Consider the following 27381-nt stretch of genomic DNA (forward strand, 5'->3'; position numbering starts at 1 on the left):
GAGGCAAGGTACCATGAATTTAGCAGCGTAGGGATTTAGCAATAGCCTAGATTGTAGATTATTCTGGTGCAAATTCATTTCCCTTTTCTTTGGCAGGTAAGAAAGCCATAGGGATTCCGTGCGGAACGACTGCCGTTCGTCTGGTGTCCACCGGCAGCTTTGAGGACTCCATCACTTTCGGTTACGAGCCCATCATCGAGAGAGAGCGCGTGCGTCTGTGTTCCAAGGCACTGATGACGGTGTGACGATGCCGGTGAGCACGCAGAATGAATAGTTTTTCGTAGAAGCACTGTGAATGTAACGAATAACTAGACATGCATGGATGCAGCTGCTACTGCCATCTGGGCAGATAACACGGAAGATACTCACGAACGGAATCACTTCATGCATTCCCGCATCATGCACACGAGGCCAGCTGTTCAGAATAAGTAATCCAAGCTTGACAAAAGTTTGAACGTCAGTAGCACTATGGGCGATCTTTGCACGCAGTTAAACAGAAGCAAATGGCATTCGTTCATAAAAATGCGGTGTAACAGAGCACACAAAGTATTTATATGTTTGCATAGCGGAAACGTGGACTACACAGATTCATTAATGTATTCTAGTTGTCAGAGCAAATCACACTTTCAGCAATCACATCACAAAACATCATTGCGAAGGACCCGAAACCCATTGTCACGATTCTTCTAAGAGCAGCAAGTTCAGCCCAGTCTATATAGGGTTACCAGGTATACTATAATAATAACCGTGATAGCCTGCATGTGCGCTCTTACATTATCTACTTCTGTCATTATTTCACCTCGCTCTTTTTGCTTGCTGCCCCCAAGTCTAGGGTAGCAATTATACTGACAACAGAGCAATAAAAGAGAAGAGGCAGAGGTAGAAACAAAGATAGGCACTGCATTTCTTCCTAGTCTCTTGTCAATTCTTGCACTGTTGTCAATCTTCACCACGCTAAGTACATGTCAGCGGTTTGCATATGCCGGCTATATTCCATGCTTTTTAATAGAGTTCTCTCTCTCTCTTTATCTTGCGGTGTTGTCAGTATAATGAACCCCCAACTTGCCCAGAGATATCTACTGTTAGGGTAGCAAACACAGTATTAAAGACGATAGTCTTTTAAAGACGATAGTCTTTCTTGGGAACCTTCGACGCCGAAATTTTGGTCTGTCTGTCTGTCTTTCTGCCTGTATGTCTGTATGTCTGTTTGTCCACGGTAACGATTCTCTTTATGGCACCAAAGTGACAAACGATACCTCAAACGGCCAGCCCCGTCACCAGCACACACCAATATTGCTCAAGTTTCAGCGTTCATACTTGTGTGATTCTCAATTAAAAAGCAATTATTACGAATTTCTGAGGCACCATAACAACACGTCGATGTTTGGTATGTGTGCATTTTACTAGAGAAGGTACACGCAACTAATTCTAAGGACCGTAGCGTTTATCACGGTGCGCTGACAGTGCAACGCGATGCTCAAAAAGGCAAGTGTTGCCAACGCTTTGCTAAGACTTGAGTAACTGCATGTGGTTCCTACGGGGACCATATACAGTTACTCTAGCTAAGAGGACACAGTGATGGTCCTTGCCCGTCGCTTTGCGTTCTACTCCTTATCACCTCCGAGACAGGCACGCATCATTCTCCGCGGGCGCGCACGCCTTCCTTCATTTTCAAAGATAACTGCCAGATGGCGCTCGTGTCTAACGTGCCTCGATGCACGCATCGAGACTCTCTAACGCAGCGCTTCCAGAATACAATTAACCTATTTTCTTGCACAGAACATCAAATAAACGTTTTGTTCTCTCTCTCCACACGCAAGCCTATTGCGTTTCGACTACATTTGCAGTGAAACATGCAGATACGGGGCAATTTTTTTTTTTTATTCCAGTTCCCTCTCTTCCTTCATCTTGACAAGCTCTGCGCGTGTATGGGCCGTCGTAACTTCTTTTCCAAGCTCTTCAACTCATGCTGCTTGAGTTGTCGATAACCTTCTTTATATTTCGTTGATGCCCAGAGCCATTGTATATTCTTGGTATCCAGATTTAAGCATTTTCATTAGATGCCGCGTAGCGCCTTCAATACGTCCCATCACGCTCCCGTATACAAAATTGCTCACTTTCATATATTAAGCCTTTACCATCAAATTTCTTCACTCATATGAGTCGCAAGATGGAGGAAGGAAGAAAAAAGCAGAAGTACGGGAAGGTTAGCCGATTATTAGACCAGCTGGATAACCTTCACGGGCGAAGGGGGTAAGGGGAGTAAAAAATGGTGTACAAAAGGAACAGCAAGAGAAGGAAAGACAAATGATAGAATACGACATGGCTTAAAGGCTGTCTCCGAGACAAGTTCTCTCGGGTGATGATCCAGTCTATTGAGTGCATCAGAAAGTTTGTCTTGGAGCATTTAAACGGGCACACTTGCACAAAAGACAGGAGGTTGTTTCTTGATAGGAGGCTGCAGTTATTGCATGTAAGATAGCTGGCTAATAAAAAAGAAAAAAATTACGGCATATTCACGGGGTGAATGATGATGAATGGGCGAAGCTCCGGAGGGATTCATCGGTAAACTGTGAATCTTCCGTGTAATTCGCCCAGTCGATTATCATGTAAAGACGTGAAAAACGCTGTGTGTGTATATACACAAATCAACTTTTATTTGTTCTTAGACGATGGATGGCTTGCGATGTCCCTTGCCTCGCGCGCTCGCACATCGGGATTCTGTCTGCGAGCGCGCGCTGCTGCCGCCTTGCGCTCTCTCCGCTGTGCAGCCTTATCCATCCGGCGACTCCGAGCGCGCGCCAACAGCGAACGGATTTTATTACAACGCTCCCCCTAGCGTACGTCGCCGCACTAAATCGAACGATTGCCTTCAACCAATGACACGCGCCATATGTGACATCATTCCTATTTTATAAGATCTCGCGTCTTTCATCAACTACAAGTACCGCTTTCTAGTTTATAACATCTTGCATCTTTTCATCATCAGCTACAAGTACCACCATCTAGTAAACACTACAAGAACTGAACGAGAGGTGGCTACATACAGGAGACGGTACCGCCATCTAGTGAACACTGCAAGAACTAAACTAGAGGTGGCTACATACAGGGGACGGCACCGCCATCTAGTGAACACTGCAAGAACTAAACTAGAGGTGGCTACATACCGGCTACAGGGGACGCACAGCCCACGCCCTAAGGAGCTTCGCCCCTAATAAAAAAAAATATGACGCATTTGTGATGGCCCCGCAACGTAGCATGCGGCAAGGAACTGTCTCCTTAGCTCGCAATATTCCCGATGGAAGACAAAGCTTGAGATCTGGATCGAAGTTATGTAGACGAGCGTTTATGAATTCCACCAAGTTCCACTATGGGAATGCGAGGTCATGCGTCAGCGAACGAGGCCTTGTAGCTGCGTCGATTCTTGAGAAAGGTGTGGATGGGTATGCTCACAGCCATGTACAAATCAGGCGGCCTCTATCTGCGCTGTCATTATCATATATATTAGTATATTCAGGTATGCACTGATCTCCTAGGTGAATGCGAAATAAAGTTTTTTTTTTGATTCTGGGGAACACTATCAGACAACCTCGAAGAGGGGTACGTACCCAGTTTCTGGCCGCTCCCACGCCTGTATGGGAAGACCATGGCCCTACGGCCGTGCAGGAGGCCTGCGCTTGGTCATGTTTTTCAATTGAGTGATAGTGAGCCATTTTTTAGACGGCAGTTTACTGGGAAAGGCCGCGCCGTGTGTGTGTCCCTAAACAAGGTGCCTTGTTTTTTGGCCTCTCATTGCAGGCCTATGACAGAGGGAAGATGGACAACTGCTCGAGATGGACAATGTACACGTCTGAGGCGCAACTGCACCGGGAAGAAACCGGAGAAGGAAAAAAAATACAATGCCTGCGACATCGTTCTAAGCAACGTCTCGAAGTTCCTTTTGCGCTTAAGTTACTAGGCTTACGTCTTGTGACCTCGTTTGTTCGAAGAGAATGTAAATAATCTGCTTTTTTTGGGGTGTTTTGTTGTCTGTTTCCTTTTCGTCAGCTTCAGAAGACAGACTATTTACAACAACCCTGCGCAGTTAAACATACATGTACTCGTTCGCAGAGCGATCAGTGCCCATTTAAGCTCATACTAAGATTCGATTCAGAAACAGAACTTGGGAAATTTTCATGAAAGTTTTGTCAATGTTTTGCATGCTCAACTCGCTTAATTGATAGCATCTTCAGTTTGCTATGTAAGCAAACTGATAACTTGGGGTGATGGTGTACGGTGTCCTTTAGGCACATACAACAGGGATGGTCAGAAAGCCCCAAATTATCTTGCCCGTAAACTGATGAACACGGAGTGCCAATTCATGCCAAGGTAGCCTGTTTTTCACTCGTTATAGGCGTTTTTGACAAAGTGAAAATGCAGAACGAAAATTTTTCGTATGCACTATATGAGCCATGTATCGACAAAAACAATTCACTACTTCGGCTGCTCGTTCTGTCGCTATTGAATGTGCCTATGTTCTTTGTCATTTTTAGGCATACAGTAAAAAAATGCTTCAACGTTTTAAAAAAAGTGCCGACAAGATGTTTCAAGGTATCTTGAAGGCACGATATCAGAATAGATGCTTAAAATATCCAATTTGTCTACATTTTGAATAGATTACTTGTACGTTTGATCTATGTACACGCAGTAAGGTCTTCAACAGCTCAAATAGGGCAAAGAAAACATGATGGCAAGATGTTAGCCTCGAGAGAAAGAAGGCCCGTTCGCTCAAACTGAGCCCAAGAACAAAGAAAGTAAGGCGAATTGTCTTTGTTTTGAGCATGATCACATGTGATGCCTCACTGCTCTAAAAGTCATGTGACATAAACAACTCACGTATGTTTCTTCGCAAGGTTTTGGAAGTAATACCGTGTGATAGGCTAGCTTACAAAATAGTGCACCTCTCAATGAACCCCTCGCGCTGTTGACGTGAACACAAATTCCTGGAAAGGTGCAGTCATTTGTGCATTGCTTAAGAGCGTAGGACATGAATGACATTAACAGACACATAAATAGAGTGATGTTATTAAAATTCCTGTTCCGTGGCTTTAAACTTTGCCCAAATAGCTAAACGATGCCTTTCTACCAGCTAGCCTAAACCAGTTCTATAGAAAGTTATGAAAGATTGTGAATCTAACCGCCAAACGCTGTACTTCCTGTCCTAAATGTTTGTAGGTTTTATGTTTACTTTTGCTTCGTTACTTCTAATCATTTTGCCTGAAAGATGAGTTCTCTTCAGCATGACTACACCTTCCAATCGTGTGGCTAATGCTCTTTAGTGCATTTTTTTGTTACATTGCGAGCATAACGATGACGGCGAAACAGCATAAATGAATGAACGACACTCAATCCTCGGATGTATGAGAGGTTGACATCAAACATCGCATGACGCTCATCTGACCCGCCGGATAACACTACTAAATGACGACCAAAACTGCTAATTTACACAACGTGAAGGAAGTTTGATTGCGAAACCATAGAAGCCAAATAGAACACAAGATTATTCCCACGGAAACAGTGGCTTCAAACACCGACACAGCTGTAAATTACGTTTGGCGGTGTCCGAGCACTGTACGAATGAAAAAAATCCCCATTCTTTAAGCACGACAATCTTAACCGGGGTTCTTTTCTGAACCATGAATCCAGCGTCCAAAAATGGTTCGTCCTTAGATGATCAACCATTAGTATTTCACCCCTCACTTGTGTTGGTTTGATCTGTGCTTGACGATACCTACGAAATGAAGTTGAGAGCCACATAGCCCATGCGAGGATCTGAGCTTTCTTCAGACCTCAGTGACTGTTACTTGGTTTAAAGGCTAGGCTCTTTTGCTTTATTTTTTTCGACAGCAACGAAGGAGTCTAGAAGCCTCCTCAGTCTATGGTTAGTTCAATTACAGCAGCTGCTATGATATAAACTACATAATGTTTTGAATGATTTGTCGTAGAGCTTGACGCGATCGTTCTGCAGTATGGTAGCCACGAATCTGGCCAAAATAACTGGACAAAAGACCAAAAGAAAGTAACTTTACGTATTTTTTTGGCCTCCTTTATATTTCCTAATAAAAGTGATTCAATTATGGAGTCTACGCATCACGAACGCTACTACAATTTGTATTAGAAGAATATGTTAAATTCAACGCGTCAATAGTCTACGCCCACGGACAGTTTTTTTTTCGTGATCTCTGAGCTCAGCGTCCACGTCAAGTGAGCCGACATGTCCAAAGGCCGCGTTGTGTCGAAATCAGCGTTTATACGCTCATCGCCTCGCTCAACATCGACGTAGAATCACGCAAATTACAGAAACTAGCAGAGGCGCTAGTGCCTAGACTTGTCCGGTATCGGTAGCTTAGTGACTTTGCTCGAAATTGATGCCATTCTCACGCAAAGAGAGCCGATGTTTGCGCATTAAGTTGTTCCAAACCCTCCCTGTAATATAGTGGTAAGGTCATTGCTCGAGTGAACCAATCCGCATGCTCCACCGTTTTTGGAGGGTTGCCATTGGCTCGCCCCATTCAACCATTTTTGCGGCGCTGGAAACGCGGTGTATTCAAAGCGGGCGACCAAAGCTACACTGCGACTAAGATCAGCGGAATCATATATGACTGTTGGTGTTTCTGCTGGCATGACCGGCAGATGGATGCACATTTAGCGTTAAGAAAGCAAGTCCTAATAGCGCGTTCATTTTTATTTGCTTGTTTGTTTTCTCGAAGCGTGTGTTAAAACGAACCACACATTCGCGAGCACCTGCATCAGTTCGATTCACGGGAACGGGGAAACCCGCGCTCAATCGGGGCGCGCTACCGTTAAGTGGTGACTGCCGATGGGGTGAAACGCCGTGTATCCATGCCTATGAATACCTGTGCAAGTCACGTGTTGTTGGTGACGTTTGGGCTTGTACTTATGTTTTCCGTAAAAATGACGCGAAAGACAAGAGAGATGATGGGAGAGAGGGCGACGAAATATACTCTGTTCCTGTTGTGTGTCCCCTTTGCTCCTTTTATTCATGCACAGCGAGTGTTCACAGCGCACCGATGGTGAAACCCGTGTGACTATAGCTCTTTCGAAGACGCAAGAACAATGTACGAATAAAGGTTTCCTAAACCATGCCGCAAATATATAGTGTCATGTGTGCATACTTCGCCAGGGCCAGAGAGCCTGGTACACCACGTAAAGTAGGGTGGGGTGAAATGCATCATGGGGCAAGAGGTGACATTTTGACTTTGCCGGCTTCTGTCGCTTATAGAAAAAAAGTACTTTTCTTTCTTTCTCTATTTCAGTGATAGGTGCCGGTAGCTGTCTATCGTTTTATGTGTAAAAGTTTGGCATTGCTCACAGCGCTCGCGTAGGAAAAATTACGTGATGGGTGCCGGCATGTTCGTGACCCGTCAGAAAGGGGCGAAATTCTGCTCAGCCAAATTTCTGGATCCGTGCATGAAGCTACCACAACGTCAGTACAACTTACGTATTTATTTTGTTACTTTATACTACATTTACTTACTACCAAAAGTTCGCTTCATTTGGTACAAGATGCCAAAGCAGACTTTTTTTTTTTAATTTGGTCATGCGGGTGGGGAAAACGTAACAAAAGGGCATCAAGATTCCTTAGAGAGGTATTATGTATTATATTATAGTATAATAATAATGAATATGTATTATATTTTTTGTTTAGGAGGGACAGAACATAAAATAAAATATTATGTAGAGCTTCATGCACAAAAACAACAAAAAATTTGGCAGCTCCGACGTACCTAGGAATCGACATTATGCGAAGCATGCGGAGGGAAGGTGACCGTGTTGCAAATTTTTTATTGAGTGACACGTCATAAAGTGACGCAAAATATATGTACAAATTTTTGCACGCACAGACAGATGTTGAAGAGTTGCAGATGTTTACATAACCAATTGTTTGCACTTGCGCAACGATGCCAACTGTAACATGCGAATTAGCAACACCAGAAGCTGACATCATCGGCTGATGCTCACGAGGATACTGGACCTGGCTGCTGCTACATAAATAAGCTTCAGCGCATGGCAACTAATCACAATTGGTATTAATCCGACGAGACGGCTGTATCAAAGGATTATATAAGTAACGTTTATAAAATTGGGTTGGCAACACCAAAACCGCTATTATCGTTTCACGAAGATTAGCGTTTATTTGAAAAGTAGTTTGGAGACCAGGCGTAGCCATGTGGTAAAATACTTCATTGCCACGCAGAATCCTTCGGTTCGATTTCAGCTAGAACCCAGACATTTATGCCTTGCATTCGTTGGGTCGACGCTACCGATGTCGGGCATTTCTTAACGCTCGCGCGTTAAAATTGCCCACGTCTGTTCTCGTCGTTCCTGGGTAGATACTAAGTGTTAACAACCTGTGGCACTTACACGTAAACCAGCGGCACATACCCGGTCGTGGGTATGTGCCACTGTCTGGCGGGAAGTGTTTGACGACGTACGCGACGGGATTGTGACATTATTCGTATCTTGACAGGCACGTCATAATTTGCAAACCATCTTACCCTCCCATGCTAATTATGGTTCATGCCATGTTAAGGGGCTGACCACGGAGAGTACCCAAACGTAAGCGGCTAGATATATAGAGATAGATACGCTCAAATCGCGGAAGGTTGCCAAGAAGTGCTTCGCATTTAATAATGGCAAGCGATACGAAATCCGAAATTCATCGCCTCGCAGAGCCTGGCTTACTAAGTTGAAAGCCACAAAATGCCCGTGCAGTTCTGCATCAAAACGGCAAGAAGTGGCGAAAAAGATGCATGAGAGCATATCTAGCCACTAATCATTGAATAATCTGATAAGGTGCACGCGTTAAACAAAATACACTTTTAGCACGAAGAAAGAATGGGGGTGCTTGATCTGCTAAAAGTTTTATAGCACCACAGCGCCGGGTTCTGCCTGTATTTGCTGCGTGGAGTGCTAAGAGTTGGCGCATGAAGATTGAGGGGGGGGGGGGGCATGGGACGTTTTTTAGGTGCTTCTACTGCCAAATTTTAAGGAATAAAATTTTTTCACACAGTCTCGTTGTGCCTCACGCTGTGTTTCAGTTCCCCCACAGGTTGGGGCAAAATGAAACATCTGGTGATTTTTTCAGTTATTTTTAAAACATCCCTTTTAACTGTGGTAACATGGTCATACTTATACAGCACATACGTTGTACCCCAAGGAACGTTTCTGCATTGGCATTTAATGGCAAACAGAGAAATTAAAAAAAAAACAATATTCACTAGTTTCAAATTTTTGTACCATGTTACCCCACCCTACGCTGATTGTGATCAAGCTACCCTACTCCCTCCAGGTGTCGATCTTCCATAGTCAATTTAGTTCCGCCAGACTACTCTCAGTTAATGCAAGGTAGCAAGCCAGTTGCAACCTCACTAATGTCCATGTGTCACCGTCACTATCACTGTTCGTGCGATTGCTAGAAATATACTCCATGCTACTGCCTGAGCAGGCCTCAGAAATATCAAGTAATGAAACTACTCCTCTGTAACTTCAAAAGGCCAGTTATTATTTTCCGCCTTCTACTTATTTACCAGACATTGTCAGGTCACATCCGGCGTAACTGAAATGGCGCATGATTTTTACCACTTTGGAAAAACGATTGACACATATTACCATAGAACAGCATAATTTCAGTCTCACGCTGTGTATCCCTTAATTATGACACTCAGAGCGCTGAAAGTACTTACATATTAGCACTGGTCTAATCCCTTTATGAAGGACACCTATGTATTAGATAAATTGGTATAAGAGACACCAATGTGCCTACATTAAAGTAAGGGTTGTTTAGAAAATGTATACGTAGACAACTCATTAAATAGACAAAGACTGTTTCCCGGAGCATGTCTCTCATAATGGGGTTGAACTGTGCCGAAGAAAACTTCAGAGAATCAGAGAATAAATACCGCTCCATTCGAAGAGTGAAAATGATGACTTTACCTGATGTAATTGAATTTTACCTGCGAAGCTTTGGTCGACGTTTTCCCGGGACTATCGGCGTAATGCGCTTCGTAGCTCCTAGCCGGTACGGGCCACATAAACATGGAAAGCACCACTGTTCATCTCCGACCATCTAAAAATGGAGACGCTGCCTGTAGTTAGCCTCAGCGTCCCGAACACCGTGTACTATGCAACAAAAACACTCGAAATGCGCCGGCAGGAGGTACGCGTATCTGATACGGGAGTTCAGCGGTCTCTCTCGAATGTTCTGCTATGGCTAAAGTCATTCGCTCACCTCAAGAAGCGGCCTGTCGGGAGAATCAATAGGAATTGACGCATGACCCGCAATGGTGACGTCATTCCCGTTCAAGCACAGGCGATGCGCTCCCGTGCTGTAAATGGCGAAGTCAAGCGCAAGCGAATGGCAGAAAAATCCAGAGCTTCCCGTAAAAGAAGCTGACGTTAAACGTGAACGCTTAGCATCGCAACCTGAGCTTAAGACAAAGCAAGACGAAGCGATGGCGAACGCTTCCCTGTTTCATCAGCATTCGCGTTGTTAAGTCAGTGAAGCCAGGCTGACATTTTATAAGCTATTTTTATGACGCGAATAAATTTGTAGGAACGTCGAGTAAATACTGCCAAGTGGTTGTTGCGATCCCCGCACTGATAATGGTATAGAGCAAGTTTGTTGGCGCAAAGAGTGACCATTGTATAGTTACGTTTTACGATCATAGCAAGAATGGTGGTAATGTTCCACTATCTCCTTTCTTCCTATATCCTAAAATATCATATATACGCTGTTAAGTTAAGAGCGTATCTAATATTTTGGGTGCTGGAAGTTTTGCGAGTACACAAGCAAAAATGAAATCGCGATTGCTCATGCTTGAAGCTCATAGGCAAGGAAATATTAATGTCAAGCAATTAAAGGATTTCATAAGTGACTTAGATAAAGCTGAGCTGCTGAATTCGACGGTTAATTATAACTGATGTTTTTCGTTTTTGCGCACTGAGGAGTTCAGAAACGTAGTGACAGGAAGAAGAACGAGGGCTCTTTTTCCTTCCTAGTCAACCTCTAGCTATCGTTACCCTGATAAAGCACATATATGCAATATCAACACCAATGCTCGATGCTTAGTGCCCCCATACTCAAGACGTCTGCCACGTGTCAGCCTTGAAGACGAATTTATTGTTAACGGTGTTTAACGCTCTATTAGTAGAAATCACCGCTTGCAAACAGCACCAATTCCTTTCCTTCAAAATGATTCCCCGTTTAATTTCGAACTTCTCTACGTAACACTTAGTGGCAAGAGCGTGTTTTATGTTCTGCAGAACCGTTGTATTGCTACTCTCAGGAACGTTGTAATAATAATATCGTTGTATTGATCCTCGTAGGTTACGAGTCGAAGCGCACTTTTATTAAGTAATCAGGTGGACACGTATTTCCATGCTGCAGTGAAAACGACCGAAAAATCACGCCTCCGAAAACTTGCGTCAATTATCGGTCCTAGTACGTCTAGTGTGCTCATTCGCTATTCGTTCCGACTGTGAGATACAGTTTAGAGCAGGGGTCTCAAACACTTCGTTTCACACAGAATAAAGTTTTGTCACTTTGCTGAATAGTACTCGAAATATTTTCTCGCCTATTGCAATTTATAGCACGTTGTTCAGGTGGGCTTTTTCAAAAAGGCCAGACTGATAACAAGTTTTTTGAGGGGACGCACCTATATATGGTCACTACGCATTGAAATATTAACGTTAAACGAAAACTGTGTTTCAAAATCAGCGTCAAGATTGTACTAATTGATGAAATCAGTATCGATGGTTTTTTTTTCAAAACTTCACGCAAAATGCTCTTCAGGAATGGTGATAAATGTGCACAGGGTTCTCCGTCAGGGTGGCTAAAGTGTCATCGTAGCTGCTACACTGGCATGTCTCGGGAGCATATACTACTTTTAAAGAAAAGGAGGTGAATTAAAGCAAGCGCATGATAATGACGAGATACTTCTTTGGCTCTATGAAACCACTCTGCTCGTTTGCAGTTTTTCACGTAACCTACCTTTCATTCCTCTAACTTGCTTAGATTCTTCGCTTACGCAGGCGCGATCAGCTTCGCAGAATTTCGTCTTACTAGCACCATACAGTCATCAGCAAACTCAACTCTAACGCTCGGAAACCTAGTTTTGACTTTTCTGACTGCTGCCAGCCGAGAGGCGCTGAACACTGTTGCCGATTATCACAAACAAGCGGTCAAGAAAGCGTGCGCCTCCGATTTTTAACAACCACGTGAAGACCAGGTGCCAATCAAACGTGACAAGCGCGTGCAACAGAAAAAATTACGCCATCTACCACTAAAGGGAACCACGAGTAAATGTGAAGCAGCGGCCGCTAACGCTTACTCTGGCGGCGGCGCTCACGCCGCGCTCATCGCGGTATTGCGCAGAAGAGAAACCCGGGGAGGAGCAAAGCGTGTTGTGATGAACCGGTGTTAATTGGCAGAGAGAGGCACAAAACTCCGGGTGGGCACCGGGACCCACAGTCCACCTTGGCACGGAGACACGGACGGACAGCGTTACACAGGCTAGTCGAAGAGCTGCTTCACATCTAAAACGGTCACTCGACGCCGGTTTATGGCACGAGGTGCGGAAACAACAAGAAAATCTCGCCCTTTACCCAACTGTGGCTGTGCTGCACGCCGACAAAAAGCCCAGAAGGTTCAAGAACCCGTGATTGATTGATGTGTGGGTTTAACGTCCCAAAACCACCTAATACCTATGAGAGACGCCGTAGTGGAGGGCTCCGGAAATTTCGATTACCTGGTGTCTGAGCACATGGGCCTACAGCATGTTCGCCTCCATCGAAAATGCAGCCGCCACAGTCAGTATTTGATCCCGCGACTTGCGGGTCAGCCCCCGAGTACCTTAGCCACTAGACCGTCGTGGCAGGGAAGTTCGAGAACTCAGGGCGAGCGGATCGTCTATCGTCTTTCGACGGCATTGGCAGATTACATGCAGATACGGGGCCAATTTTTTTTAGAGTGAGTAGTTTGTGCCCGTTGTTTTGATTGTAATGGCATACCACGTCCGTTTATTCGTATTCCATGACTGCCGAGTGTGCATGTTTGTGAGTTATTTGTGTTGTTTTATCTGGTATTATACTTTTTGTTATCAATTCTAGCTTCTGACTCAATCTTTGAACGCAGCCAGTGTGTGCTGACGCGCCAAAGAGAACACTAAATTGTCAGCGGTTTAGTGGTGCGTTTTGGGGGGCTGATACGTCAGCCCTTGAAATCAGCCCGGCAATTGCCCCCATAATAACAGGACAAGCGACACCAATATAATCGAGAGTTTTCGAATAGCGTATGCGTCGTTGGGGTCGCTGCCGCTGCGCATGCGTATTAGCGCTAACCATCTTTAGCGTTTGAGGTCCGCCCACTGAGGTCCGAAACAGTGTGCGGCCCACAGAGCTGCTCTGCGGTGACTCAAGCTTCTGTCAGCGTTTGCGGTAGAAAAACGCCATTCGAAAACCTATGTGGCGCCCATACGCAAATGCTACACCCGCAACACCCGCTACCTTAGCGCACGCTATTCGCAACCTCCGTAATACTTCGGTATGCTTCTATAGTATGTCGGCATGTATCGGTAACCTATCGGCAACGTAACCGAAAACTACGCGGTGCTGGCGTCAACCAAACAATCTCAGTACGCGCTGCGGAGCGTTCGGTTTAAGCTTGCTGACAACTGTATACGTGTCGTCCCAAAGGGGCGTCTCCATTTCTAGCGAAGATCGAATCCCACTGCCGTATAGCATTGCGCAAGGAACACGGTAACCCATTAACAGACGAAAGAATTCGAAACACACAAGCACAAAGAGAATGTTAAATAGGCCAATGAGATTAAACATTTCGCAGAACCTCGCAGGTAATAAATGGCAGCACAAAGCACAAGACCAGGTCGATTGATAGATCATGGGAGAAGCCGTTGCCCTGCAATGAGCGTAGTCATTCTGATAACATCATGATTATTGTTATTAATGAAACATAAGCGTTTGCATCTGCAGTTTACACTGTAGTTGTTCGATTGAGTACCAACTAACCCTTCGGCACTGGCGCCGCAGGTATAACAGCCTCGCGGACCCGCCTGATTGTAGTTTGGTCTCCGGTAGTGAACGACCGAGAATACTTTCTCGTTGAACATAAGATGCAAACATGAATACCTAGCGTGTTTTGGTAATGTTCTACTGAACTGATCGCTACAGCAATTGAAAGTGTAGCAAGAGCACTTACCTGCTCTGCTGGAAGACGGGCACGATGTATTCATTTTTTTAAAACATTGAAACAAATCACTTGTAGCACGGCCGTGGAACCAAGGAAGCGAGACTTTCTGCCGCAAAATGCAAACGGCTTGCGCCCGGAAAGTGAGGCACAATGGTAACGCTTGTCTGACATTGCCAACGTTCTCACATGAAGCAGAGTGCTTCGTTTAGTGCTTCCTTAATCACGAGGCATGTCCGGCAGAAGCAGCAATTTCCACTTCCGCGCATGTAAAAAGACGAGAGGAACATTCCTGGCTTTACAGATGCAGGAAGTGTGGTCTGTGTGAGGACACGATATAAAATGATAACGCTTATCTTTCGCCATCATCGGAATTCTCGATGTCGACTCTGTCAGTGGCCAACCGTAAGTGCATGCGTGGCCAAGTTGATTGGACTTAGTTTGTAAGCTCCCGACGCGTCGGCAGAACACATGAAATTTAAAGAAAAGACAAAAAATTTAGTTAAGTTCAGGAGCTATTATTCGCTCAACTTTTTAGGGGCGAAGCTCCTTAAGGCGTGGGTCTGTCCATCCCTTGTATGTATGTAGTAGTACGTAACCACAGGTGGCACATACCCACTCTGGAGCTCGTATGTGCCACAGGGGATGCGAGATGGTAGATGGCGGTACTTGGAGTGTTCACTAGCTGGACGCACGGACGGACGGACAGACTAGCAGACGGAAGGACGGATGGACGCAAGAACAGACAGACAGATGGATGGACGGACGCATGGAAAGACGGATGGGCGGATGGATGTACGCACGGATGGTCGCGCGGACGGACGCAAGCAAGAACGAACGGACGGACGGAAGCATGGATGGGCTGACAGATGCTTCGCCCCGCTCATCATCATTCACTCCGTGGATATGCTGTGATTTTTTTTTCTTTTTCATTTTGGTCCACCCTTCCCGTCCAGCACAATCTGACAATGCTGCAAACAGAGCGGTCTCTGGGTCACTCACGAAGGTTGATAATTATAATTTCTGGGGTTTTACGTGCCATACATAACCACTATATGATTATAAGGCACGCCATTGAGGGCTCCGGATTATTTTGCCACGCCGGGTTCTTTTACGTACACCGAAATTCGGGTACACGAGAGTCTTATATTTACTTTCCATCAAAATTGCAACCGTCGCTCCCGGAATCAAATCCGTGACCTCCGGGTCAGCATCGAGCACCGAAGCCACTGTATCAACATGGCGGCTCACTAACCAATGTTAGTAAAAGTGCATTGACAGAAATAATCGTTGAATTTCTTTCATTATTAAGCCTACCTAATTCATGGTGGCTTCAACCTATCTTTACGGCATTTTTTTTTCAACGTGCAACAAGATTGTTTGGAATAAACATGTATGCACGAATACATTTTAAAATCAAACCATGAGGTAGAACTCTGGTAAGGAAACGAGCAAGAGGTGTAACTACTAGCTAGTCCGCCGCGGTGAAGCAGTGGCTCAGTGCTCGGCTGCTGACGCAAAGGTCACAGGTTCCAACCCGGCCGCGCCGGCCGCATTTCGATGAAGGCGAAATGGTAGAGGCCGGCCTGTACAGTCCACGTTGAGGAACAACAGATGGTCGAAATTTTTTGAGCCCTACACTAAGGCTTCCTGCATAATTGTGTCACTGTATTGCGGCTTTAAGCCCCTGATAATATTGTTGGCGTTACTCAATAGCTCTCCCCTAATAGATTTGAAAGTTAAGCTAGTTGGTGACTGATGATTGTACCATACGTTGAACTAGTGCACTTTTGACGCTAAAAACAGGAAAAGGGAGGTTGCATTTATCAATTATGGGCTTCACTTAGTTATCGGCAAGACACCGTCCCGGAATGTGATTAGTTGTAAGTACATAAAACTGCTTTTGTAGTGCTTTCAATCGTCTTCACTTTCCGTCATGATACCAATTTCGACCTCCATTTGAAGCGCTGTAAGGTTGCAATCCGTCTTATCAGGCTGCCATTCTCGACTGTAGGTATTTATCTATTTTTCATGTGTCTGAGCTGCACATGCGTCGTCCTATCGCTTTAGTGTGCACTAAGTTTGTTATTTGATGGGAATGCTTTTGACTGTTCGTTAGTTTCACTGAGGTGTCCCTCGGTGGCATGTGAGTGCGCATTCTATCTATCTATCTATCTATCTATCTATCTATCTATCTATCTATCTATCTATCTATCTATCTATCTATCTATCTATCTATCTATCTATCTATCTATCTATCTATCTATCTATCTATCTATCTATCTATCTATCTATCTATCTATCTATCTATCTATCTATCTATCTATCTATCTATCTATCTATCTATCTATCTATCTATCTATCTATCTATCTATCTATCTATCTATCTATCTATCTATCTATCTATCTATCTATCTATCTATCTATCTGTATATCTATCTATCTATCTATCTATCTATCTATCTGTATATCTATCTATCTATCTATCTATCTATCTATCTATCTATCTATCTATCTATCTATCTATCTATCTATCTATCTATCTATCTATCTATCTATCTATCTATCTATCTATCTATAAATTTGGGTGCGAGTATCGTGTCTATCTTGTCCCGTTTGTCGTCCTCGTCAGAAGTGTACTACTTCACCATTCGCTATAATGAGCACCCGTACAGTGTTGACGTTACGTACACAAGCCGTGGTAATTTCTATGGTTGGGTGTCTCGATGCAAAGCAAAAGATGCGGGTACGGAATGTATTCAGATTTAGGCTCCGTTAAAGAGGCTTTTTTGGCTGAAACTAACTCGTGGTCACGCCACTACGGCCAGCCTCATAATCATATTCGTGGCTCTTGCACGTAATACCATAGCAATTAAAATTTATTGACGTCAAGCTCGCAAATCATCAGGACATCCGAAACTCGGCCTCAACATGTGTTCGTGATGCAAATTGTTTGGTACCTGCTTCGCAGTAATGACGTTAGAGTGGTGGAAAGTCAACGTTGGATAGCTTTGAGAGCCACTTTCCTAAATTTTAAGTAACTCAAAACTCCCAGTGAATTGGGTACTTCATTACGATTGTATAGGGTGTTTTCAACCACCATTATTTTTGTCCTTTTCATCTAAGACACCTTTCAATGGCTTTTACACGGTTTAACAATTTCATCGACGCAGAACGAAGAGGGACTTCAAGTGGATGGGAGCGCATTGCGAGCCCATAACTATGTGTTGGTAGTAATTATTTCTGTTACATTTTCTATTCGGAATTTTTTTCTTATCTCTCTGCAACTTCTTTTCTCCCCTTCATTCCTTCCCCAGTGCAGGGTAGAATACCATATGTGTGTGTCATTAACCTCCCCGTCTTTACTTTCATCTTTATCTCTCTCTCTCTCTCTTAGTTGGCGTGTTTTACGCTGACAACTGATCGAATCACCAAGTATTCCCTCGCCGTAATTATGCTTGATAGCTTGTTATTTTCTTCAGCAGCAAAGATATACTGACCTATCATAGACTATCTTTGAAACTCATCCCGCGTACGGTTAAGTAGAGTGAAACGACACGCACCTTTTGTAAGTGTTTGGCAACCGCAACCCACCAACAGTCTGTTACGACTTCAGAAGTCAGCGGCGTTTCCTCCTCAAGGGCGGATGCATGCAAGCAAGCCCCAATGGGTGCGTACTCTAGACTGACGTCATGAGCAGGACGGCGCGTCACTCTGTCTTCGGAGAGCATTGCCCAGTGCATGAGCGGGGCTATTTCTTTAGTCGCAGACGGAGGCAGACACTCGGTGGATTTCTTGGCTTACAGTTGCCTCCTCCGCGATGTGCTCTCTTCAACGGCTGATCGGGGCCCCACCAGTGGACTTCTCTACTAATCATCGCCCATTTTATTGCATTTCTTCCTATCTCGTTCATGCCCTCTTTTTCACTTGCCCTGCCAGCTACTGCTGAATTGTTGCACTTTGAAACAGATGGTTGCGAATTTCCCTTTGCTCTTCTTTTCTGGTTTTGAAACCACCACTCAAAACGTCACATTCACTTCAATTCATTACAAATTAGAAGCATTTTTTGCCGTACACGGCAATCTAAAATGCGGAACGCTGTTCAAGGTGTTCCACAATAATTAAGCATGCACTGTCAATTGAGTGAGAGTGCAAGGTAATAACTGGACTCTCACTTCTAAGACGACTCAACAATTCAAGGTTTCCTTTTAAAACATATCTTTATTCACTTGTTCTCACGGTTAGCAGGGGATCTGTCAAAATAATGAGGGGCCGGGAAATACGCCACAAAAAATAATATGAGCAGTTGGCATGTGTTATCTCACCTCCTTGCGTAAAAAAACAGATAACAATTCGGTGGCATCTTGAACACCTAAACAAAGAGAGCATTAGATCAATACTATTTACAGAGAAGGCCCTCTTTGCAAGGCATGCAAGCGCGGCGAATTATTTCCGTGCAATAACGTACGGCCCTAGTATTAGTGACGGCATCCTCGTGAAAGGCTTAGTGTCGGGCTAGTCGTACTTCAACTAAGCAGCTAAGACTCCCAACAAATATTGCCAAAACTTGATTTTCTCAGTTCGTACAAGAGTGAAATAACTATATTGATAGAAACAACACAGTGCAAGCTAGCCGTGACAAGTACTCAAGTGAGAAAAAAAAAACTAGGCATCTTGTAATTACATATGCACATTCCGGTTACATTTATGATACAATGGAACAAGGCAATGATAGTCTATATTATGTACAAGCACTTGCTGACAAAAACAATGGTGCGCGTGTGATCGAATCTTATGGCAAGCCTAAGTTTTTGTAGAAGCAAAACGAAACTGTCAGAAAAGACGAGCACACAGCGACGAGTACAAGCGAGCCGTGGCATGCACTCAAATGCAAACAAAAAATAAACTAGGCATCTTCTAATCTCAGTGGCGCTGAGTTTACAGGTGAGGCAAAAAGAAGGCGGCTGACGTTATAGCGATACTCATTAGATAATTGTCAGCAGGTATCGCAGTACTAGCATCCATAGTCACCTTTGTATGGGACTCTTGTAAGCCACAACAATCACACAAGGAGAGGTTATGAGGTGGGAACATTAAAAAGTTGCATAGCTTCGAGGAAGAACATCCTAGGGCTTGGAAACGTTTTGAGCAAGGCACAGTCGTCTAAATTGGGGCGAAACATATGAAAAAAGAAAACCTCCTCCTATATATGCGAAATTGACACCTCGGTAATGATTCATCGTTAATTAATCTGATTAGGATTAATGTGCCAATCGTCGTAATCTGGTGTATTCGCGGAATGTAGACACGTTCTCCACCGAAGAGTTCTAAAAAGGTCGTGCAACGACATCCGAGTCTCCTGTCGACGAGCCGGACTTGGAAGTCTGCATGTAAGAAAAATGAAAAAAAAAATCTTCAAAAAAGCAAGAACACGACAACAACAAATATGTGAGGTCACAAAGCTGACGTAAAGGTGTGCTGCAGGCATGTTTTCGAATGCACTATGTTAATGAAATTATAGTACAAAGCATTTACGACATACGGGCAATATTATTTAGGCCATTCGTTGCGAGTTGCGTTCCCCTCTAATCAGGCAGCGGCGTATAGGCTGCGAGAGTAGGCGATCTTATCTCAAGTTTGGCGTACAATCAGTCACACTCTTCTGGTGGTCAGACCGCTTTATTTGCTGCCGCTCTCACCCCAGATAGCTACTGCTACTATAGGTATCTATACTCACGAGGGGATGTTTACTCATTAATCAATCATTATCGATGGTCGTTAGTGGTCGGGATGGAGATGCATCGCTAAGCGTCAACATAGATGCATTCGCGAAAAAGGAATTTAGTTCTCAAACAACAACAGACATTCAATAAGCTCTCTTATATCAATGTACCGGAAGCACTAAACTACTTCTGTAAGGAGACGACTTACTTTGGTGTTATACCGATTTTAAGACAAAAAGTGAAGCATGTTATTTAGTTTTTTTTAAATGCATCATTATACACAATTCATATTGATCGATGTCCGGAGAGAGCAAAATACCACGGCAGATAAAAATTACTTAGAGTTAAGAATTAATTTTTAAAGCAGATAGTGAGGAACGAAGGTTAGGACGGGCACGTAGGCCACCGAAAGGCACCGTGCATCAAAGTGAAACACCACCAGTGCTCTAAATATATCGAATGAAGTTGGATCCGAACTCTAAGATGATGGCTGAAACATTCCTCAGATATATTGAAGCAAGGTTTGTTGCCCTCGCTGATGCTACAGCCGTTGTTTTTAGAAACAATGTGTTGTTTTGCATAGTCCCCCGTCAGGGTGGGATTTATTCGTTGCGTATACTTTGCTCTCAAGGTCCGCAAGGGTCTCAGCTAGATACGCAAAGCGTCGCGGATTTCAATATGCAATCTCACCGACTGCGTGTGCCGCCTGGACCGGGCGCATGGATCGTACTGTTGCTCGCGCGTAAGTCTCAGACGCACCGACGAAAATAGGGCACCGAAATGGAAAGACGCTAGAACCGATAGGACCCGAACGGGTTGATGGGAAAACAAGTTATTTACCCTTCGCGTTCTCGAGGCGTCGGCACGAAGACCCTGCATTGGACTAGCTGATGGGCCAACGTCATTTCCGGACTCATCACAGCGGCTGTTTTCCTGAAAAGAACCAGATTGAAATCTTTCCTGTAGAAATCGCGCCACGCTGGAAAACGAAGCATAGAAATGTAGGGGCAGCAGAGAAGTCGACCGCATTGGCCTTCTACGGCCTTGTGTGTGGGTTTTAGAGAGCCGGGCGGGTGCCTTCGATTCAAAGGTGGAGGGTAACAGAGCAATATTATAGAGGCCTTGGCGACTTCAGAACCAACAGCACTGGTCGGCTGCATTCACAACGTGAAACATGCTTGAGGACTGTACATTTTCGTCAGTGCTACAAGAAGAATATTTATTCGAGCGAAAACCTCTTAATAAATCATGCACACTAGATATTCCACAATGCAGGACATACTTCTTTTCTTTATAGATTAGCCATACTTGCGTCAAAATGATAGTATCGAGTGTGTAGCAGCCGTAATGTTTCAGGGAAGCCTATGAACCACAAAAAGCACAATAAAACTCACAATGATGTGTTCAGAAACGTAGTTTTATTTAAAATGGTAAGATGGGTATGTTGGCTCATCAAGAACTTTGAATTAACAGACAGAATCAAATGAAGATCCACAATTCAAGCTCTGGTCACTCTTGTGGTTTAAAATGTTATCCCAAGTTTGGCGCAGTGTTACTTCACAGATTTCTGTTAGGTTAACTTATTTATTCATGTACAGCACCATACTCTTCATTAAATTTAAACAGCACAAAATTAAATTTTTGAGAAATGAACTTCATACAATATGTGCGTATCACTGAACACAGCAGCATAATTAGACCGCTGGTTTCCGAGTGCCCTGGATTAGGCTTTTTTGCTTCACTCCTTGGTGAAAAACTGCCAACAATATTAAGCAAGCTCGGTTTATGCAGGGTTAGCTGGTTATTTATGTGACATGCCTGTAAGTAGCTTTATCTTATTTCGACGGCTCGTCTATCTCTGAGTGTCTCTTTGTTCGGCGTAAATCGTTTTCTTCATAAACATTGGAGATTTATGAAGCTAGGATTCTGCGTATATTTACTGCGCATCAAAAAGAAAAAAAATTAGCCCCGTATCTACATGTTATACTGCAAATGTCATCGAAAGACGATAGTCTTGCGTCTGGAGAGAGCTAACAAAACGTTTATTTAATGTTTTACGCAAGAAAAACGGTGTATGGTATTCTGGAGGCGCTACGTTAGAGTGCCTCGAGCGTGCAGCGGATGCGAACGAGCGCATCAAGTCACGTCACACATGAGACATGAGCGCTACCTGGCAGTTATCTTAGAAAACGAAGCGCGCGGCGTGCGCGCCCGTGTCGGAGGCGATAAGGTGTAGAACGCAAGGCGACGGGTAGGTGCCACCACCGTGTCGTCTCAGCTAGTCTTAGCAAAGCGTTGGATACACCTTTTCGTGCAAGCGTTGCATTTTCAGCGCAACGTGATAAATGCTACGGTCCTTAGAATTACTTATGTATGCATTTTCTTGTAAAAAGACACTCATACAAAATATTGACTTGTTGTTATGGTGCCTAAGATATGCGCAATAATTGATCGGAGCACCCTGCATGTGTGTGCATGATTTTTTTTAGAATTTATTTTATATCTCTCTATATCTACCCTTTTTCCGACCCTTATTTCCCCACCCCTGTACAGGGTAGCAAACCAGTTCTACTATGTTAACCTCCCTGTCTCTTCCTTTTATTTATTTCTCTCTTTCTCTCTAACTGACAATCGAACAAGTGTGAACGCTGAATCTTGAGCAGTATTGGTGAGCGCTGCGGATAAGGTTGGCCGTTTGGGGCTTTGTTAAGGGTGGAGAAGCAGACAAATGTACAGACAGACAGATAGACAGACGTACAGACCAAAAGTTTTCTTCCGTAGAAGGTCGCCAATAAAGACTATCGTCTTCAAAAAACACGTATATGTGATAGAAGGCAATCGTATGGTACCCCACTTCTCAGAACCGGTCCCCTAAATGTGACGAATTGGACACGCCGGTGCCATACGCCGATTATGATTGGGAGGGAGGCCAGCCATAAATACGCGTGTCGAGAAACGAGAAATGAGTAAAAAAATATGTAAGTACTATCCTTCTTTTATGAAAACTTCAAATGACACGCTAAAAAATGGTTATTCGCAGACATTTTGTACTGAGTTGCATGATTTTACGATTGGCTACGCTGTTTAATTTTTAGTCACCTCTGTATCATGAAGTGAAAAACTTCACTCATTTTCACAGTGACGAATTGCTTGCAATAGTTAAAACAATTACGTGTTCTATGCTATCTTGTTTCATTTCTGGCTAAATTCAAATGTTTTTTCTCTCCCTGAACAAGAAATTAGGATATATGTAGTTTCTATAGGGCATGTATCACGTGCCTTATAACACACTACACAATTATTACACATCAAACATTCATACACATCACACACAATACAAATTACACATTTATAAAAGAGAACGTATACAATAAAAGGGCCAGTTTTAACCAGAGAAAAGCAATCGCACCCTGTGTGATTGCAGCATGCTATGAAGCTAATATTTATTCGATTAAATGTTTCGTGGGAAGTGTAAAACTTTGTTTATCAAGGTTAAAGTGCCGTAGTAGATTGCTTCAGGCTATTTGCAACCACCCAGTGTAGATAATTACAAACGAGAAAAAGACGGCGCCAAGAAATGCACAAACACCAAGTATTGACCGAAGGGTCAATTAAGCCTTCGTTTACGATGCCGGATTAACCGCTTCTGCAAATTGGTCGTCGCTCATCGTCTCTTGGCATGAAGAGATTAGGAGATGTCTAAACATCATTATAGCTCGCAAGTTCTAATTCACGGGATACTCCAGGCCTTATTTTGCGAGAGATCAGTGCGACGTTGCTACGAGTGACTGCGCGGATGTGTGGGTGTTGCTTTCTGAGCTTACAGTGCAGATAAAAAAAAGGATGCGCCTGATTCGTTCGTGAAACGCAGCAGTCATCGCAGTAAGAAAATCTTGACCCATGTTTTGCCTTACTGTACACTGATGCTTTTCGTCAAAAGGGATTACGCGAAATTAGTTTTTACGTGCAAAACAACAATGCAAGCACTCAGCACGGATGTTAACCATCGGAGCTGAAACGTCCGGTCCTGGTGTTTATCACAAGCTGAGATCCTTTGAAATGTGTCTTGCTGTAGCTTTTATATTCGATATCAACACATTTTAAGAGATGCATGCTTCCAACGAGTTAGCTTCAATATTGAGAACACGTAAATGACGCAAACTGAAATTAATACTTGACTGAGTGGGCGCTGGATAGGCCAGTGTTATCTTGAGTTGTTTCATGCTAGGTATCACATCGTAGACAAAAGCTTTACGGGGAAGGAGTGGAACGAGAGCTGGAGGAGGAGCAGTGATGCCGTTGACACCCACGTCGCAAACAATGTGCGGTAGGCCTATTTTTGTTTGAATTGCGCACGTGACAGATGTCGCATTGAAGGTCACAATTTCCTTTCGCTATATATGGAGGTCATTTGCCTTACTGTGACACTCAGAGGGTGTCTGAAAGGCGGCCAATACAGCCCTTAATGCGGAGCAATTCTTCAGAATTTGAAAAAGTCTTAATTTATTTCCAAGATATATAAAAGAATTTAAATTTGCAACGCTGTGGCTCACTGTTTATCATTATGGCTCCGCAGCTGAGCGCCTTTTTTGAGAATTTAATACACAGGCCACATTGACTCCATTCTGATAAGCGCATGACGCAGAACCCCTTAGTAGCCGGCCTTTCTGAGCTTCACGTGGCAAGAGTATTTTAAAAACTGCCACACCCCTTTGTGACGTCAGGTGTGTGCGTGAGTGCGCTCCTTCTCTCTATTTTTCCTTTCACTCTCTCTCATCTTTTCTCCTTGTGCAGGGTATTATACCAGTTATGTCATGCTGGTTGGCATCTCTGCCTGTCTCTATTCTGCTGTTTTTCTTTCTTCCATTGCGTGTGATCACCTTATGCGCGGCGTGGGATCCTTCCTTTCTTCCATCACGTGTGATGACCTGCGCGAGGTGCAGAAATGCGAATATTTGACGTGGATTTAAAAATAAGAAAGTGTAAATACAGAAAGGATGTTGACGATTTGCGTCCCGATAACTCAATCTGCACTCTTACAAAGGCGGGGCTGCAAGTTTACGCGCTTCGTTCACATCGAGCGCATAGACACTTTACTCACATCTTTAGTATTGTCCCCGCCTCCGCCTCGTGAAGTGCTTGGCACGGCGTCGTCGTCGGGTGCCTCGGGGGGCCGCAGCCTCTTCACTGCGGGCCGGATGGTCGTCTCGTCATACGAGCGGCCCGCCTCAGAGATGGTGCTGCAACATACATCGTGTATCTTCATGAATTTGCTTGAATTGTATTGTTTAATAATGACACGTAACACCTTCCATTCATTCCTCACTCTTCCTGCATGTTTACCACTCATAATTTGTCTCCATATGAATGGGCAGTCATTTGTATAATAAGGCGAAAACCTTAGATGCCACATCAAACGTGAAAACTGACAGACGTCCGGTGCCATCCGCTCCAACACGAGTGATAGAAGGAAATCGGCATCACGTGATGAAGGCGTCATGACGTCACAGATCCGCTAAATTTGTTACGTCATCGTGACGTCGCAACATGTGACGCATGGCACAGCCGCTTGCACAGAGTTTCTTGAAATTAACTGGAGGGGACTCTGACACTGCGATCGTTCAGTGACCATGGGAATGATGGGTGTACACGGATTTTGCATAGTCTTCGTACTTGCGGGTTTAAAACGCACTAGTGGCTTCTTTTACTCTTGTGACTTGGTCTTGTTTCGAATGATAGAACCAACAGTTGTGAACTTGATGAGCAGATTTGAAATGGTGAGCCTAAAAGGTTGAGGTACTGAAAGGCAACTGGTGAATTTTTTTTTACTTTTGGTTTTTTGGTAACGCAGCTTTAGGCCACGCGAAGCCAACTAGAGCCGCAAGTTCAAAGTTAGGACAATCCGTGTACTAGTTATCATTCTCATGCTTGCTGAAGTGCCTTGCGTTGCGGCTACCATAGGCACTTGCGCTATAGTTCTCTTCAGTGGATTCATAGGAACGGTACTCGGCTGCTGACTCGCCGGTCGCGGGATCGAATCCCGGCTCCGACGGCTGCATTTTCAATGGAGGTCAAAGTGTTGTAGGCCCTTGTGCTCAGATTTGGGTGCACGTTATAGAACCGCAGGTTGTCGAAATTTCCGGAGCCCTTCACTACGGCGTGTCGCATATTCATATGGTAGTTTTGGGACGTTAAACCCCACAAATACATCACTCAATATATTAGGAGGAAAATCAGTGGTCACTTGATCCTTTGTAGGCGGATAACTAAGGCAGTGTGAAGCCAGGTTATGTGCAGAAAGCTTGCAATCACACCGATCCAGGAGGCAACGCAAGCTCGCGTCAGGTACGGAAAATTTTTGATGGTTGGCGCAGCAGGATTAATACATCGAATGAAAACAAAGATCACTCTCGCCTTCGGGTGGTCTTAGGAGAATGCACAAGTAACCCTTTGATTGTTTATTTGTGTAGGCTACCGCTCCGGACCTGGTCCCAGTTTTAACGGACAGCATACTCATTATTTGAGAGGTGTTTTTTCGTCTTAATGCAGCTCCGAAACACACAGTATTCACGTACCTCTTCTTGGTGAATGTGTTGGTGCCGTAGGCATCCTGGCCTTCTTGTTGCTGCGGCTGCTGCGAATCGTCATCGGACGGCCCAGCCACGGAGCTTCGGAACTTGTCCATCTCGCGCGAGAAGGTCGATGGCGGCGAGGGAAGATCGTCATTCTGTCCCCTCTGCTGCTGCTGCTGTTGCTGCTGTTGCTTTTGCTGGACGAGGTGCTGGCGCTCCGCGGCTCGCTTGGAACTGTCGAGCCATCGGGACGTGCCCGGCGTGATTGGCGCGGGCGGCGGTGGCGGAGGAGGCGCTGGGGCGTCGGGCCGGCGCTGCATCGTACCAGTAGCTGGGGGAGTCGCCTGTCAAACAGTCGGGAACGCTTTAGCATTGGAGAAAATTAAGCCAGCTTCGCATTAGCGATGCGAACCCCTATAAGATCACAGTTAGCAGCCATCTTCGTTTCTGGCGCATTTGAGCTATATGATGAGCTCGACCAAGTATTTTAATAAATGTGTTAGTAATCGGATATCAATTAGCTGCCCGTTGGGATGGAGCAGTTATGGTGCTCAGCTGCTGATCTGAAGGTGGCGGGTTCGAATCCCACCTCGGCATTTTAATGGAAGCGAAACGCTAGAGTACTCTGCGATGACAGTGTGCGTTAAAGAATATCAGATGGTTCAAATTCTTGGAGCTTCTTTCTACGGCGTCTATACCTTACTGTATTGGGATGTAAAACCCAAGCCGCTATTAATAATAATAATAATAATAATAATAATAATAATAATAATAATAATAATAATAATAATAATAATAATAATAATAATAATAATAATAA

At 44.2% G+C, this 27381-nt stretch overlaps 3 protein-coding genes across 8 annotated transcripts in view; 1 reads left to right on the plus strand and 2 right to left on the minus strand.

Annotated features, from left to right (window-relative positions):
* LOC142786787 (corticotropin-releasing factor-binding protein-like) overlaps positions 1-4018 on the plus strand; it is an 81744-nt gene extending 77726 nt beyond the window's left edge. Inside the window, exons 7-8 of the mRNA XM_075884435.1 lie at positions 97-253; positions 3799-4018. Coding sequence (XP_075740550.1) covers positions 97-245 — 149 coding nt within the window. The 3' untranslated portion in view covers positions 246-253; positions 3799-4018. The remainder of the gene's footprint in view (positions 1-96; positions 254-3798) is intronic.
* LOC119172824 (uncharacterized) overlaps positions 1-14404 on the minus strand; it is a 203846-nt gene extending 189442 nt beyond the window's left edge. Inside the window, exons 1-2 of the mRNA XM_075884480.1 lie at positions 14279-14404; positions 10017-10129 (exon numbers count right to left, since the gene is read on the minus strand). The gene's annotated coding sequence lies outside the window, so the exon portion shown is untranslated. The remainder of the gene's footprint in view (positions 1-10016; positions 10130-14278) is intronic.
* A 4063-nt stretch (positions 14405-18467) lies between these two features.
* The window catches only part of LOC119172276 (uncharacterized), a 229066-nt gene continuing 220152 nt past the window's right edge, over positions 18468-27381 (minus strand). For 5 of the 6 annotated variants that reach the window (XM_075884401.1, XM_075884400.1, XM_075884399.1 and 2 more), the window contains 4 exons: positions 26565-26905; positions 25091-25229; positions 20830-20922; positions 18468-19650 (listed from right to left, as the gene is read on the minus strand). In XM_075884401.1, the coding sequence (XP_075740516.1) occupies positions 19594-19650; positions 20830-20922; positions 25091-25229; positions 26565-26905 (630 nt within the window). In that variant the 3' untranslated portion in view covers positions 18468-19593. The remainder of the gene's footprint in view (positions 19651-20829; positions 20923-25090; positions 25230-26564; positions 26906-27381) is intronic. The other variant, XM_075884397.1, reaches the window with a different exon arrangement.

This window comes from Rhipicephalus microplus, unplaced genomic scaffold (assembly GCF_043290135.1).
Source record: "Rhipicephalus microplus isolate Deutch F79 unplaced genomic scaffold, USDA_Rmic scaffold_32, whole genome shotgun sequence".
Taxonomy (NCBI): Eukaryota; Metazoa; Arthropoda; class Arachnida; order Ixodida; family Ixodidae; genus Rhipicephalus; species Rhipicephalus microplus.